Source organism: Marmota flaviventris, chromosome 4, assembly GCF_047511675.1.
Source record: "Marmota flaviventris isolate mMarFla1 chromosome 4, mMarFla1.hap1, whole genome shotgun sequence".
Classification (NCBI taxonomy): domain Eukaryota; kingdom Metazoa; phylum Chordata; class Mammalia; order Rodentia; family Sciuridae; genus Marmota; species Marmota flaviventris.
In genome coordinates, this window is record NC_092501.1 from 34,076,817 (window position 1) to 34,091,517 (window position 14,701).

The window sequence follows — 14,701 nt, forward strand, 5'->3', positions numbered from 1 at the left end:
GAGCTCCCATTTTTACCCCATATACAGATTGCAGAATCACATCAGTTACACATCCATTGATTTACATATTGCCATACTAGTGTCTGTTGTATTCTGCTGCCTTTCCTATCCTCTACTATCACCCCCCCCTCCCCTCCCCTCCCCTCTTCTCTCTCTGCCCCCTCTACTGACATTCGTTTGTCCCCCTTGTATTATTTTTCCCCTTCCCCTCACTTCCTCTTGTATGTACTTTTGTATAACTCTGAGGGTCTCCTTCCGTTTCCATGCTTTTTCCCTTCTCTCTCCCTTTCCCTCCCACCTCTCATCCCTGTTTAATGTTAATCTTCTTCTCATGCTCTTCGACCCTACTCTGTTCTTAGTTACTCTCCTTATATCAAAGAAGACATTTGGCATTTGTTTTTTAGGGATTGGCTAGCTTCACTTAGCATAATCTGCTCTAATGCCATCCATTTCCCTGTAAATTCTATGATTTTGTCATTTTTTAATGCAGAGTAATACTCCATTGTGTATAAATGCCACATTTTTTTTATCCATTCATCCATTGAAGGGCATCTAGGTTGGTTCCACAGTCTAGCTATTGTGAATTGTGCTGCTATGAACATCGATGTAGCAGTGTCCCTGTAGCATGCTCTTTTTAGGTCTTTAGGGAATAGACCGAGAAGGGGAATAGCTGGGTCAAATGGTGGCTCCATTCCCAGCTTTCCAAGGAATCTCCATACTGCTTTCCAAATTGGCTGCACCAATTTGCAGTCCCACCAGCAATGTACAAGTGTACCCTTTTCCCCACATCCTCGCCAGCACTTGTTGTTGTTTGACTTCATAATGGCTGCCAATCTAACTGGAGTGAGATGGTATCTTAGGGTGGTTTTGATTTGCATTTCTCTGACTGCTAGAGATGGTGAGCATTTTTTCATGTACTTGTTGATTGATTGTATGTCCTCCTCTGAGAAGTGTCTGTTCAGGTCCTTGGCCCATTTGTTGATTGGGTTGTTTGTTCTCTTATTGTCTAATTTTTTGAGTTCTTTGTATACTCTGGATATTAGGGCTCTATCTGAAGTGTGAGGAGTAAAGATTTGTTCCCAGGATGTAGGCTCTCTATTTACCTCTCTTATTGTTTCTTTTGCTGAGAAAAAACTTTTTAGTTTGAGTAAGTCCCATTTGTTGATTCTAGTTATTAACTTTTGTGCTATGGGTGTCCTATTGAGGAATTTGGAGCCCGACCCCACCGTATGTAGATCGTAGCCAACTTTTTCTTCTATCAGACGGCGTGTCTCTGATTTGATATCAAGCTCCTTGATCCATTTTGAATTAACTTTTGTGCATGGCGAGAGAAAGGGATTCAGTTTCATTTTGTTGCATACGGATTTCCAGTTTTCCCAGCACCATTTGTTGAAGATGCTATCCTTCCTCCATTGCATGCTTTTAGACCCTTTATCAAATATAAGATAGTTGTAGTTTTGTGGATTGGTTTCTGTGTCCTCTATTCTGTACCATTGGTCCACCCGCCTGTTTTGGTACCAGTACCATGCTGTTTTTGTTACTATTGCTCTGTAATATAGTTTGAAGTCTGGTATCGCTATACCGCCTGATTCACATTTCCTGCTTAGCATTGTTTTTGCTATTCTGGGTCTTTTATTTTTCCATATGAATTTCATGATTGCTTTCTCTATTTCTACAAGAAATGCCGTTGGGATTTTGATTGGCATTGCATTAAACCTATAGAGAACTTTTGGTAATATCGCCATTTTGATGATGTTAGTTCTGCCTATCCATGAACAGGGTATATTTTTCCATCTTCTAAGATCTTCTTCTATTTCTCTCTTTAGGGTTCTGTAGTTTTCATTGTATAAGTCTTTCACCTCTTTTGTTAGGTTGATTCCCAAGTATTTTATTTTTTTTGAAGATATTTTGAATGGAGTGGTTGTCCTCATTTCCATTTCAGAGGATTTGTCGCTGATATACAGGAATGCCTTTGATTTATGCGTGTTGATTTTATATCCTGCCACTTTGCTGAATTCATTTATTAGCTCTAATAGTTTCTTTGTAGAGCCTTTTGGGTCTGCTAGGTATAGAATCATATCATCTGCAAATAGTGATAATTTAAGTTCTTCTTTTCCTATTTTGATGCCTTTAATTTCTTTCGTCTGTCTAATTGCTCTGGCCAGTGTTTCGAGAACTATGTTGAACAGAAGTGGTGAGAGAGGGCATCCCTGTCTTGTTCCAGATTTTAGAGGGAATGCCTTCAGTTTTTCTCCATTCAGAATGATGCTAGCCTGAGGCTTAGCATAGATTGCTTTTACAATATTGAGGTATGTTCCTGTTATCCCTAGTTTTTCTAGAGTTTTGAACATAAAGGGATGCTGTACTTTGTCGAATGCTTTTTCCGCATCTATCGAGATGATCATATGGTTCTTATTTTTAAGTCTATTGATGTGGTGAATAACATTTATTGATTTCCGTATATTGAACCAGCCTTGCATCCCAGGGATGAATCCTACTTGATCATGGTGCACAATTTTTTTGATATGTTTTTGTATCCGATTCGCCAGAATTTTATTGAGGATTTTTGCATCTAGGTTCATTAGAGATATTGGTCTGTAGTTTTCTTTCTTTGAAGTGTCTTTGTCTGGTTTAGGTATCAGGGTGATGTTGGCCTCGTAGAATGAATTTGGAAGTTCTCCCTCTTTTTCTATTTCCCGAAGTAGCTTGAAAAGTATTGGTATTAGTTCCTCTTTAAAGGTTTTGTAAAACTCTGCTGTATACCCATCCGGTCCTGGGCTTTTCTTAGTTGGTAGTCTTTTGATGGTTTCTTCTATTTCCTCAATTGATATTGGTCTGTTTAGGTTGTCTATATCCTCCTGACTCAATCTGGGCAGATCATATGACTTAAGAAATTTATCTATGCCTTCACTATCTTCTAATTTATTGGAGTATAAGGATTCAAAATAATTTTTGATTATCTTCTGTATTTCTGAAGTGTCTGTTGTGATATTGCCTCTTTCATCCCGTATGTTAGTGATTTGAGTTCTCTCTCTTCTTCTCTTCGCTAGCATGGCTAAGGGTCTGTCGATTTTGTTTATTTTTTCAAAGAACCAACTTTTAGTTTTGTCAATTTTTTCAATTGTTTCTTTTGTTTCGATTTCATTAATTTCAGCTCTGATTTTAATTATTTCTTGCCTTCTACTTCTTTTGCTGTTGTTTTGCTCTTCTTTTTCTAGGATTTTGAGATGAAGTATGAGATCATTTATTTGTTGGTTTTTTCTTTTTTTAAGGAATGAACTCCAAGCAATGAATTTTCCTCTTAGAACTGCTTTCAATGTGTCCCATAGATTCCGATATGTTGTGTCTGTGTTTTCATTAATCTCTAAGAATTTTTTAATTTCCTCCTTGATGTCTTCTATAACCCATTGATCATTCAGTAACCTATTGTTCATTCTCCAAGTGATGTATTCTTTTTCCTTCTTTCTTTTATCGTTGATTTTCAGTTCCATTCCATTATGATCAGATAGGATGCATGGTATTATCTCTACTCCTTTGTATTGTCTAAGAGTTTCCCTGTGACATAATATATGATCTATTTTTGAGAAGGATCCATGTGCTGCTGAGAAAAAAAGTGTAACTGCTTGATGTTGGGTGGTATATTCTATATATGTCAATTAAGTCTAGGTTATTAATTGTGTTATTGAGTTCTATAGTTTCCTTATTCAACTTTTGTTTGGAAGATCTGTCCAGTGGTGATAGAGGTGTGTTGAAGTCTCCCATGATTATTGTATGGTGGTCTATCAGACTCTTGAACTTGAGAAGAGTTTGTTTGATGAACATAGCTGCACCATTGTTTGGGGCATATATATTTATGATTGTTATGTCTTGTTGGTGTATGGTTCCCTTGAGCAGTATGTAGTGTCCCTCTTTATCCCTTTTGATTAACTTTGGCTTAAAATCTATTTTATTTGATATGAGTATGGATACTCCTGCTTGTTTCCGAAGTCCATATGAGTGATATGATTTTTCCCAACCTTTCACCTTCAGCCTATGTATGTCTTTTCCTATCAAATGCGTCTCCTGTAGGCAGCATATTGTTGGGTCTTGTTTTGTGATCCATTCTACTAGCCTGTGTCTCTTGATTGGTGAGTTTAAGCCATTAACATTTAGGGTTATTATTGAGATATGGGTTGTTCTTCCAGCCATATTTGTTTATTTATGTTACTAAACATGGTTTGTTTTCCACTTTGATTATTTTCCCCCCTTTAGTGTCCTACCTCCCACTGTTGGTTTTCATTGTTATTTTCCATTTCCTCTTCCTGTAATGTTTTGCCAAGGATGTTTAGAAGAGATGGTTTTCTAGCTGCAAATTCTTTTAACTTTTGTTTATCGTGGAAGGTTTTAATTTCATCTTCCATCCTGAAGCTTAATTTCGCTGGAAACACAATTCTTGGTTGGAACCCATTTTCTTTCAGTGTTTGAAATATGTTATTCCAGGATCTTCTAGCTTTCAGAGTCTGTGTTGAAAGATCAGCTGTTATCCTGATTGGCTTACCCCTAAATGTGATCTGCTTCCTTTCTCTTGTAGCTTTTAAAATTCTCTCCTTATTCTGTATGTTGGGCATCTTCATTATAATGTGTCTAGGTGTGGGTCTCTTATGATTTTGCACATTCGGCGTCCTGTAGGCTTCTAGGATTTGGGGTTCTGTCTCATTCTTCAAGTCTGGGAAGTTTTCTCGAATTATTTCATTGAATAGATTGCTCATTCCTTTGGTTTGAAACTCTGTTCCTTCCTGTATCCCAATGACTCTTAAATTTGGTCTCTTGATGTTATCCCATATTTCTTGGATGTTCTGCTCATGGTTTCTTAACAGTCTTGCTGAGGTGTCTATGTTCTTTTCAAGTTGAAATACTTTATCTTCATTGTCTGATGTTCTGTCTTCTAAGTGTTCTACTCTGCTGGTAGTATTCTCAATTGAGTTTTTAAGTTGGCTTATTGCTTCCTGCATTTCTAGGATTTCTGTTTGTTTGTTTTTTATAACCTCTATTTCCCTGTATAGTTGATCTTTTGCTTCTTGGATTTGTTTATGTAATTCATTGTTGAAGTGATCTTTCATTGTCTGATTTTGCTGTCTGATGTCTTCCTTGAGACTCCAGATCATCTGAAGCATGTATATCCTGAATTCTTTATCTGACATTCCATCAGCTGCAGCTATTACCTCTTCTAACGTTGAGTTGACCTGCAATGCTTGTGGTCCTTTCTTTCCTTGTCTCTTCATACTGTTCGCGTTCCTTTCTTCTTGGTGAAACTGTTGTGCTATTGAATTTTCCCCCTATATATTTATATTGGTCTTGTATAGTTGCAAAGTCTCCCTCGAAGGCGCGGGCGGCGGCTCTGCCCCTCCGCCAATTGGGGCAATGTGCCTACCACGCCGGCAGGCCGCTGGGCCTGCTCTGCCAGTGGGTAGCAGGTCCGCCGACCTTGCAGGCGCGGGCGGCGGCTCTGTCCCTCTGCGGGCCGCTAGGCTTGTTCTGTCGGTGGTCGCAGTTCTGCCTACTTTGCAGGCGCAGGCAGCGGCACTGCCCCTCTGCAGGCCTCTGGGGCTGTAGTGCCAGTGGGTCGCAGGTCCGCCTACTTTGCAGGCGTGGGGGGGGGGCGGCTCTACCCTTCCTCAGGCCACTGGGCCTGTTCTGTCTCTCGGTTGCAGGTCTGACCTGTTCTGATGGTGGTCTCAGTTCCGACTACCTTGCAGGCGCGGGGGGGAGTGGGCGGCTCTGCCTCTCAGCAGGCCGCTGCTCCTCTTCTGCCGGTGGGTCGCAGGCCCGCCTACCTTGCAGGAGTGATTGGAAGCTCTGTCCCGCCGCGGGCCACTGGGCCTTTTCTGTCGGTGGTCACAGTGCCCCTACCTGGCAGGCGCGGGGGGTGGGGGGCGGCTCTGCCCCTCAGCAGGCCGCTGGGCCTGCTCTGTGTTTGGTCCCAGTTCCCTCTACTATGCCGGCGCAGGGGGAGGGGGCGGCTCAGCCTCTCAGCAGGCGGCTGCTCCTCTTCTGCCGGTGGGTCGCAGGCCCGCCTACCTTGCAGGAGTGATTGGAAGCTCTGTCCCGCCGCGGGCCACTGGGCCTTTTCTGTCGGTGGTCACCCTTCCCCTACCTGGCAGGCGAGGGGGGTGGGGGGCGGCTCTGCCCCGCAGCAGGCCGCTGGGCCTGCTCTCTGTTTGGTCCCAGTTCCCTCTACTATGCCGGCGCAGGGGGAGGGGGCGGCTCAGCCTCTCAGCAGGCGGCTGCTCCTCTTCTGCCGGTGGGTCGCAGGCCCGCCTACCTTGCAGGAGTGATTGGAAGCTCTGTCCCGCCGCGGGTCACTGGGCCTTTTCTGTCGGTGGTCACCCTTCCCCTACCTGGCAGGCGAAGGGGGTGGGGGGCGGCTCTGCCCCTCAGCAGGCCGCTGGGCCTGCTCTGTGTTTGGTCCCAGTTCCCTCTACTATGCCGGCGCAGGGGGAGGGGGCGGCTCAGCCTCTCAGCAGGCGGCTCCTCCTCTTCTGCCGGTGGGTCGCAGGCCCGCCTACCTTGCAGGAGTGATTGGAAGCTCTGTCCCGCCGCGGGCCACTGGGCCTTTTCTGTCGGTGGTCACCCTTCTCCTACCTGGCAGGCTAGGATGGTGGGGGGCGGCTCTGCCCCTCAGCAGGCCGCTGGGCCTGCTCTCTGTTTGGTCCCAGTTCCCTCTACTATGCCGGCGCAGGGGGAGGGGGCGGCTCAGCCTCTCAGCAGGCGGCTGCTCCTCTTCTGCCGGTGGGTCGCAGGCCCGCCTACCTTGCAGGAGTGATTGGAAGCTCTGACCTGCCTCGGGCCACTGGGCCTTTTCTGTCGGTGGTCACCCTTCCCCTACCTGGCAGGCGAGGGGGGTGGGGGGCGGTTCTGCCCCTCAGCAGGCCGCTGGGCCTGCTCTCTGTTTGGTCCCAGTTCCCTCTACTATGCTGGCGCAGGGGGAGGGGGCGGCTCAGCCTCTCAGCAGGCGGCTGCTCCTCTTCTGCCGGTGGGTCGCAGGCCCGCCTACCTTGCAGGAGTGATTGGAAGCTCTGTCCCGCCGCGGGCCACTGGGCCTTTTCTGTCGGTGGTCACCCTTCCCCTCCCTGGCAGGCGAGGGTGGTGGGGGGCGGCTCTGCCCCTCAGCAGGCTGCTGGGCCTGCTCTGTGATTGGTCCCAGTTCCCTCTACTATGCCGGCGCAGGGGGAGGGGGCGGCTCAGCCTCTCAGCAGGCGGCTGCTCCTCTTCTGCTGGTGGGTCGCAGGCCCGCCTACCTTGCAGGAGTGATTGGAAGCTCTGTCCCGCCGCGGGCCACTGGGCCTTTTCTGTCGGTGGTCACCCTTCCCCTACCTGGCAGGCGAAGGGGGTGGGGGGCGGCTCTGCCCCTCAGCAGGCCGCTGGGCCTGCTCCGTGTTTGGTCCCAGTTCCCTCTACTATGCCGGCGCAGGGGGAGGGGGCGGCTCAGCCTCTCAGCAGGCGGCTCCTCCTCTTCTGCCGGTGGGTCGCAGGCCCGCCTACCTTGCAGGAGTTATTGGAAGCTCTGTCCCGCCGCGGGCCACTGGGCCTTTTCTGTCGGTGGTCACCCTTCCCCTGCCTGGCAGGCTAGGATGGTGGGGGGCGGCTTTGCCCCTCAGCAGGCCGCTGGGCCTGCTCCGTGTTTGGTCCCAGTTCCCTCTACTATGCCGGCGCAGGGGGAGGGGGCGGCTCAGCCTCTCAGCAGGCGGCTGCTCCTCTTCTGCCGGTGGGTCGCAGGCCCGCCTACCTTGCAGGAGTGATTGGAAGCTCTGTCCCGCCGCGGGCCACTGGGCCTTTTCTGTCGGTGGTCACCCTTCCCCTACCTGGCAGGCGAAGGGGGTGGGGGGCGGCTCTGCCCCTCAGCAGGCTGCTGGGCCTGCTCTGTGTTTGGTCCCAGTTCCCTCTACTATGCCGGCGCAGGGGGAGGGGGCGGCTCAGCCTCTCAGCAGGCGGCTCCTCCTCTTCTGCCGGTGGGTCGCAGGCCCGCCTACCTTGCAGGAGTGATTGGAAGCTCTGTCCAGCCGCGGGCCACTGGGCCTTTTCTGTCGGTGGTCACCCTTCCCCTACCTGGCAGGCTAGGATGGTGGGGGGCGGCTCTGCCCCTCAGCAGGCCGCTGGGCCTGCTCTCTGTTTGGTCCCAGTTCCCTCTACTATGCCGGCGCAGGGGGAGGGGGCGGCTCAGCCTCTCAGCAGGCGGCTCCTCCTCTTCTGCCGGTGGGTCGCAGGCCCGCCTACCTTGCAGGAGTGATTGGAAGCTCTGTCCAGCCGCGGGCCACTGGGCCTTTTCTGTCGGTGGTCACCCTTCCCCTACCTGGCAGGCTAGGATGGTGGGGGGCGGCTCTGCCCCTCAGCAGGCCGCTGGGCCTGCTCTGTGTTTGGTCCCAGTTCCCTCTACTATGCCGGCGCAGGGGGAGGGGGCGGCTCAGCCTCTCAGCAGGCGGCTCCTCCTCTTCTGCCGGTGGGTCGCAGGAGAGCAACTTTAAACTAAACTTTCAGTTGATTTTTTTTTTTGACTATCCAACAAGAATGCATTTGAGCTGCAAACACATGTGACAAACTTCTAATGAATCCTCAAAAGAATTTTTTCTCCCTGTTCACTCAGCAATGACATCTGAGATAAGTAATTTTCTTTATAGTATTTGCAAGAAGGAATAGAGAAGATTTTAGATGGTTTTATTTGTAGGACATCCTAATAATGGGGCTTTAAAAGGGATATAATTTCTAACAGGACATCTACTTTGGTTTGGCCCTGGGCTTAACCCTCTGAACTCCATATCCTGAAACGTATGCTTTCCAATTCAATATATGCTCCTACAATAAAAACTACATTCAATCCCCGTTATGGTCTAGATATGAGGTGTCATCCAAAAGCTCAGTGTGAGACAATATAAGGAGGCTTAGAGGTGAACTAATTGGATTATGAGAACTTTAACTCAGTCAGTGAATTAATTCCCTGATGGGGATTAACTGAGTGGTAACTGAAGGCAGGTAGGGTATAGCTGGCAGAGGTAGGAATTGGGGGCATGCCTTTGGGGTACATATTTTATATCTGATGAGTGGACTCTCTCTCTGCTTCCTGATCATCATGTGAGCTGTTCCCCTCTACCACACACTTTCGCCATGATGTTCTGCCTCACCATGTGCCCTGAGGAATGGAGCTGGCTATCTATGGACTGTGACCTCTGAAACTATGAACTCCCAAATAAACTTTTTCTCCAATAAAATTGTTTTTGTCAGGTCTTTAATCACAGCAGTATAAAAGCTGACTAAAACAGTCCCTCACCAAACCTATCTGAGTTTCTCCTTTCCTTTAGGTTTTCTTATTTCACTCATCTGTTTTGTAGTCAGATGTATTGAGATAAAGATTACATACAACAAAATTCACTCTCTTTCATATGCAGTTTCTTATGAGCTTCCACAAACTAGTCACATTAACTATTACCACAATCAACGTATAGAAGAGTTCTACATTCACTTAGTTTTTGGCCTGATTATACTATTCTGTCAGGTCTTCTGTGCTTTTAAAAAGAAATTTAAAAAAAACTTAAATGTCTATCCAGCATCTTTAGGTGTGACAATTAATCAACATACACAGTTTCCCATATGATCAGGAACTAATTATTACTCCCTGACATTTTACATATTCATTTTTATCTTTTACTATTATTCATTTTCTTCCCTAGTAGAAGGCAAACTCATGGGAAAAGGGATTTAATTTTGTTCAGTGCTGTATCCTTGGCACCTAAACCAATTACTACAAAAGGTAAATGTTCAACAGATATTTGTAGTTGAATGAATAGTGACACATGCTCTGAAGAAATTAAAGCAGGATAAGGGGATAAAAAGTACCAACAAAGCTAATAAATAATTTTAACATACTTACCATACTTGATTGGGGTTGTAATACCAGTCTTGCTTGTTTCTTTCTTTGTTTTCGGTAGTAATTTTCAAATGTTTCTTCATCACCCTAAATAATAAAGTCAGTAGAATAAGAAAAATTCAAGCTTGCATGTGTGCACATACACATACATTTACTGCTAAGAGTAATTAACCCACTAAGAGTCATTTTAAACTTTCTAACTGGAAAATAAATGCTGAATGGATTTCATACTGAATGTCAAGAAAGGGTTTTTGTCATTTTAGCAAAGACAGCAACTTTATTTGGTATCTTAAATATCATGACAAATAAAGTGCAAACATTTGACACTTTCCCAACTTATCACTTAAGCTTTATATATTTTTGAATGCCAAGACAATCTGGAAGTTAATAAGAGAAACTAGAGATTAGCTGTCAAGCTGGTTGTGTTGGGTGACATTTGAATCCCAGCTACTCGTGAGGCTGATGCCAGAGGATCAGAAATTCAAGGCCACCCTGAGCAACTTAGTGAACTCCTGTCTCTAAATAAAATCTAAAAAGACTGGAGGTGTAACTTAGTTGTAGAGAATTTGCCTAGCATGTTCAAGGGCAAGAAAGGAATTCCCTAATGCAACCAGAAAAAAAAAAAAAAAAAAAGGAAGGAAGGAAGGAAATAAAGAGATATTAGCCACCAAGCCTAAACTTCTGAATATGTTATATAAGGTCCTATATAATGATCTGGTTTCTTCCTCAATCTCCTGTTTCATCTCTTGCCACACCTTAACTCTTAGAATATCTAATACAAAATTTCTTTTCACTGCCAGGCTTTTGTGCTGGCTATTTCTGAAATATACTTGCAGTTTCCCTTCTCTGTACAATTTTTACACATCTTTTCAAGATTTGCCATTAATGATACTTCATTTAGAAAGCTTTCCCTAATTTCTACAGGCTTGTTATTTTCTATTATACCACAACAATCTGTACTTCCCTATCACAGCATTTATACTGTGCTGTAATTCCCCAATTATTAGTCTATCTCAGTGCTACCCAATGAAACTTTCTATGATGGTAGAAGTATTCTATGTTTGTACTATTTACTATGGTAGCCACTAGTGACATGTGGCAACAGAGTATTTGAAGCAGCTTAATAGGACTGACACACTTCAATTTTGCTTAATTTTAACTAATTTCAACTTAAATGGCTACATTTAACTAGTGGCTACCACAGTGAACAACAGAAATCTAACTTTTCCTTTTTTGGGGGGAGGGTACCAGGGATTGAATCCAGGGGCACTTAACCACTGAGCCACATCCCTAAACCTTTTATTATATTTTATTTAGACAGGGTCTTGCTGAGTTGCTTAGGGCCTCCTAAATTGCTAAGGCTGGCTTTGAACATTGTCTTCTGGCTCTGAATGAATTCTTTGAAACAGAGAAGAAGATAGAGAAGATGGATATATAGTCATTCATTTATTTGTTTAATTATTCATTCAACAAATATTTTTGAGTGCCTTCCACATGCCAAGCATTCTTCTAAATGATGAGCTTATACTGGTGATCTAGATGAATATGGACAATTTGTTAACAGACTAAGAATGGAAAAGTTAGCTGGGTGTGGTGGCGTATCCTATAATCCCAGGGGCTTGGGAAGCTGAGACAGAAGGATCCCAAGTTCAAAGCCAGCCTTAGCAATTTAGGAGGCCCTAAGCAACTCAGCAAGACCCAAATAGCTCAATCAATAAATGGGCCAAGGAACTAAACAGACACTTCTCAGAGATGGTAAAACATTTATAACCATTTCACTGAATCGTAATGTACATGAATTCAAGAATGGGATTGGTCAATGTCACTTAAAACTTTCAACAACCCCAGAAAACATGCCAGTTCTGTTCTAAAAACTCAACTTCACTAATCCATATCATTTTGGCTACTGAAAGTTATTTTTCTTTACAGCAAACAACACATCCTAAAGAAGGGTATTAACATCTGCCGAAATCATTTAATGCACAAGACATAGTTTAAGCATTCAAACTTTTCTATGTTTTCCATGCTATACTATTAGACGACTCTCTCTTAAATGTAACATAGTAAGGAATAACTATATTGTCAATAGTTAGAAATAAAAGAAATCAGGTCATTAAGAGTAAATTGGTGCTGTGCACAGTAGCACAAGACTATAAATCCAACGACTCAGGAGGCTGAGATAAGAGGATCTCAAGTTCGAGATAAGCCTTGGCAACTTAGTAAGACCCTAAACAATTCAGCAAAACCCTGTCTCACAATAAAAAAGAGTTGGGGATGGGCTCAGTGGTTAAATGCCCCTGGGTTCAATCCCCAGTACCAAAAAAAAAAAAAAAAAAGAGTAAATTAATATTACTGGCAAGTATGTCATTATTCCCTACTATGTATGTGAACTAAGAACACCCCACCATAGGACAAAATATATTGTTTCTAATATAATTTACCCTTAACAGGAAACTGTGTAAGACAGGAAAGAAAGGCACCCTTATGTGTATATAGTTTCTTCTTTTTTCTGTGACATTCTGGAAGCGTTTTACAGATCAAGACAATGCATCGTGGTAGTCTTGAATATTAGTGAAGGACACAACTTTCTTTGATAAACAGTGGGGTTGTCTATAAGATAGCTTCCAAAGAATACCTCATGATATTCATATTCTGTGTAGTTCCCGTCTACCTTATATCACAGTTGGTCTATGTGACCAATAGGATAAAGCAAACATAATAGCTTTATGTTTGGATAAAGCTATTATGTTTGCTTTATGCCACTTTGGATACTAAGTTATAAAAAATCTTATGGCTTCCATCTATCTTGATTTCTCTCTTGTATCACTCCAGCGGAAGTCAGCTGCCATGTCATAAGGACTGTAAAGGCGGCCTTGTAAAGAGCCTTCTGCCATCAATCCATTGAAGAAAAAAATCCTCCAGCCCCTTTCAAGCCTTTGGATGACTGTAGCCCTCACTGACTTCTTAACTAGAACTCATGAGAGACTTTAGGCAGAACCAGCAGGTAAGCCACACCCAGACAGTTGACCCTGTGAAGCAGTAAATATTTATTATGTTAAACAAGTATTTTATGCAGCAAATAGATAATGAATACAACAGTATCTTAGGTAGCTTTCCTAGGAACAGAACTAAGATCAATAATATACTAAAGAAATGCTTCAAAAAGGAAACTGCTCAAAAAATGAAGAAAGCAAGCAAAAGAACAACAGGAAGCCAATCCAGGATCCCATCTTAGGTAAAGAATTGCCAAGAAATTTGGCTTCAGCTTGATTCCACAATATAAAGTTAGAGTATAAGTTGTAACTCTAGAGTTGTCCTAATTGAAGCAAAGAATCTAGGTTTCTAAACTGCCATACCCTCATACAGTGACTGACTAATTTTAATCCTGGTCACATGGTATGGATCGTAGTGGTAATAGACTCCAAGGCACTTCTAGCTCCTAAGACAGGGCTTCAAAGGGATTTAGGCAGAGCATCAACATTAAGAGAAGAACTATTATGCAAACAGGCTGTGTCCAAGAAAGGTCATTTTTAGGAAAAAGATGAGAATTCAAACATTTTTTTTTTTAATTTTTAGCCCAGGACTCCTTGAAAAGCATTCATATACTTTTAAAATGCCTAAGACAGCAATTCTCACACAAGATTTTGTATTTGTCTAATACATTCCAAAAATTAATTCATTCAGATTTCTAACAAAATAGTCCCTTAACTCACCAAAAGTTTAAAACATGGTCACCTAAGAAAATTCACCACGCACGCTCTTAGGATGAGTGTGATAAGCTATAATATAGATGTTGTTTGCACCATTTTCCAAAGAGAGCCCTGCTTTTTAATAGTATACCTATTTGCTTTCATGAAACACTTATAGTTGATTAAATAAAGAAGGAAATGCTCTCTTAAAATTTTTGAACATGGGGCTAAAATGGACCTACAGTAAACAGATCTATTTCATACATTTTAATGTAACCCTTTTATAACATTTTTTAAATGCTTTTAACATAGAGGACAAAAAGACATATGACATGTTTAAACAAATGGCAAACAGCAGACTCAAGTCCTACCATATCAGTAATTACATTAAATGTACATGAACTAAACAGGCCAGTGAAAGACAGAGATTAGCAGATTAGATTTAAAAAAAAACAAATTAAACCATATATTATCTGTATAAGATACAATTTATGTTCAAAGACCCAAAGATCTTAAAAGTAGAAGGATGGGAAAACTGCACTATGTTAACAGCACCCAAAAGATAGACTTTTATCAGCTAAAATAGATTTCAAACCAAAAAACATTACCAAAAAAAGGGACATTTAAGATGAAAAGTGGATCAGAATCAGGAGTATGCAATCCCAACAACTCAGGAAGCTAATGAGAATTTTATTTTTAACTCACTGTATTCCAAAAAGAATTGGGTGGATTTAAATGGAGACTTGAAGAACATATAAATTACTATTAGCTATTCTAACCAAATAAAAACAGTGAAAAGAAGTATGGAGGAAGATGAACAAATTTAACCTTCTAAAAATTTATAGATCTACAAACAAAATTAAAAAGCAATGATGATAAACTGGGGAAACTATTGTAAACAACAAATGTTTGATTTTTTTCCAAACATTTGATTTTTAAGATGTAAATTAACTAGCAGTAATATAGTTTCCCCTGTGAATTACCACAGTTCTATTTTTGTTTTACTTGAAGTAAAATACCAATTTTGTGTGGAGTTACTCTTTTGTATTGGTGGTGGTGATGATATGATCTGCTCTAGTCTTTCAGGAGGGCCCTTTAAAAACACATGTAAACC

The 14,701-nt window shown here is 43.0% G+C and overlaps 1 protein-coding gene across 1 annotated transcript in view; it reads right to left on the reverse strand.

The window, feature by feature from the left end:
• Exoc6 (exocyst complex component 6) overlaps window positions 1-14,701 on the reverse strand; it is a 198,346-nt gene that overhangs the window by 116,138 nt on the left and 67,507 nt on the right. The window contains exon 9 of the mRNA XM_027939970.3: window positions 9,902-9,985. Coding sequence (XP_027795771.2) covers window positions 9,902-9,985 — 84 coding nt within the window. The remainder of the gene's footprint in view (window positions 1-9,901; window positions 9,986-14,701) is intronic.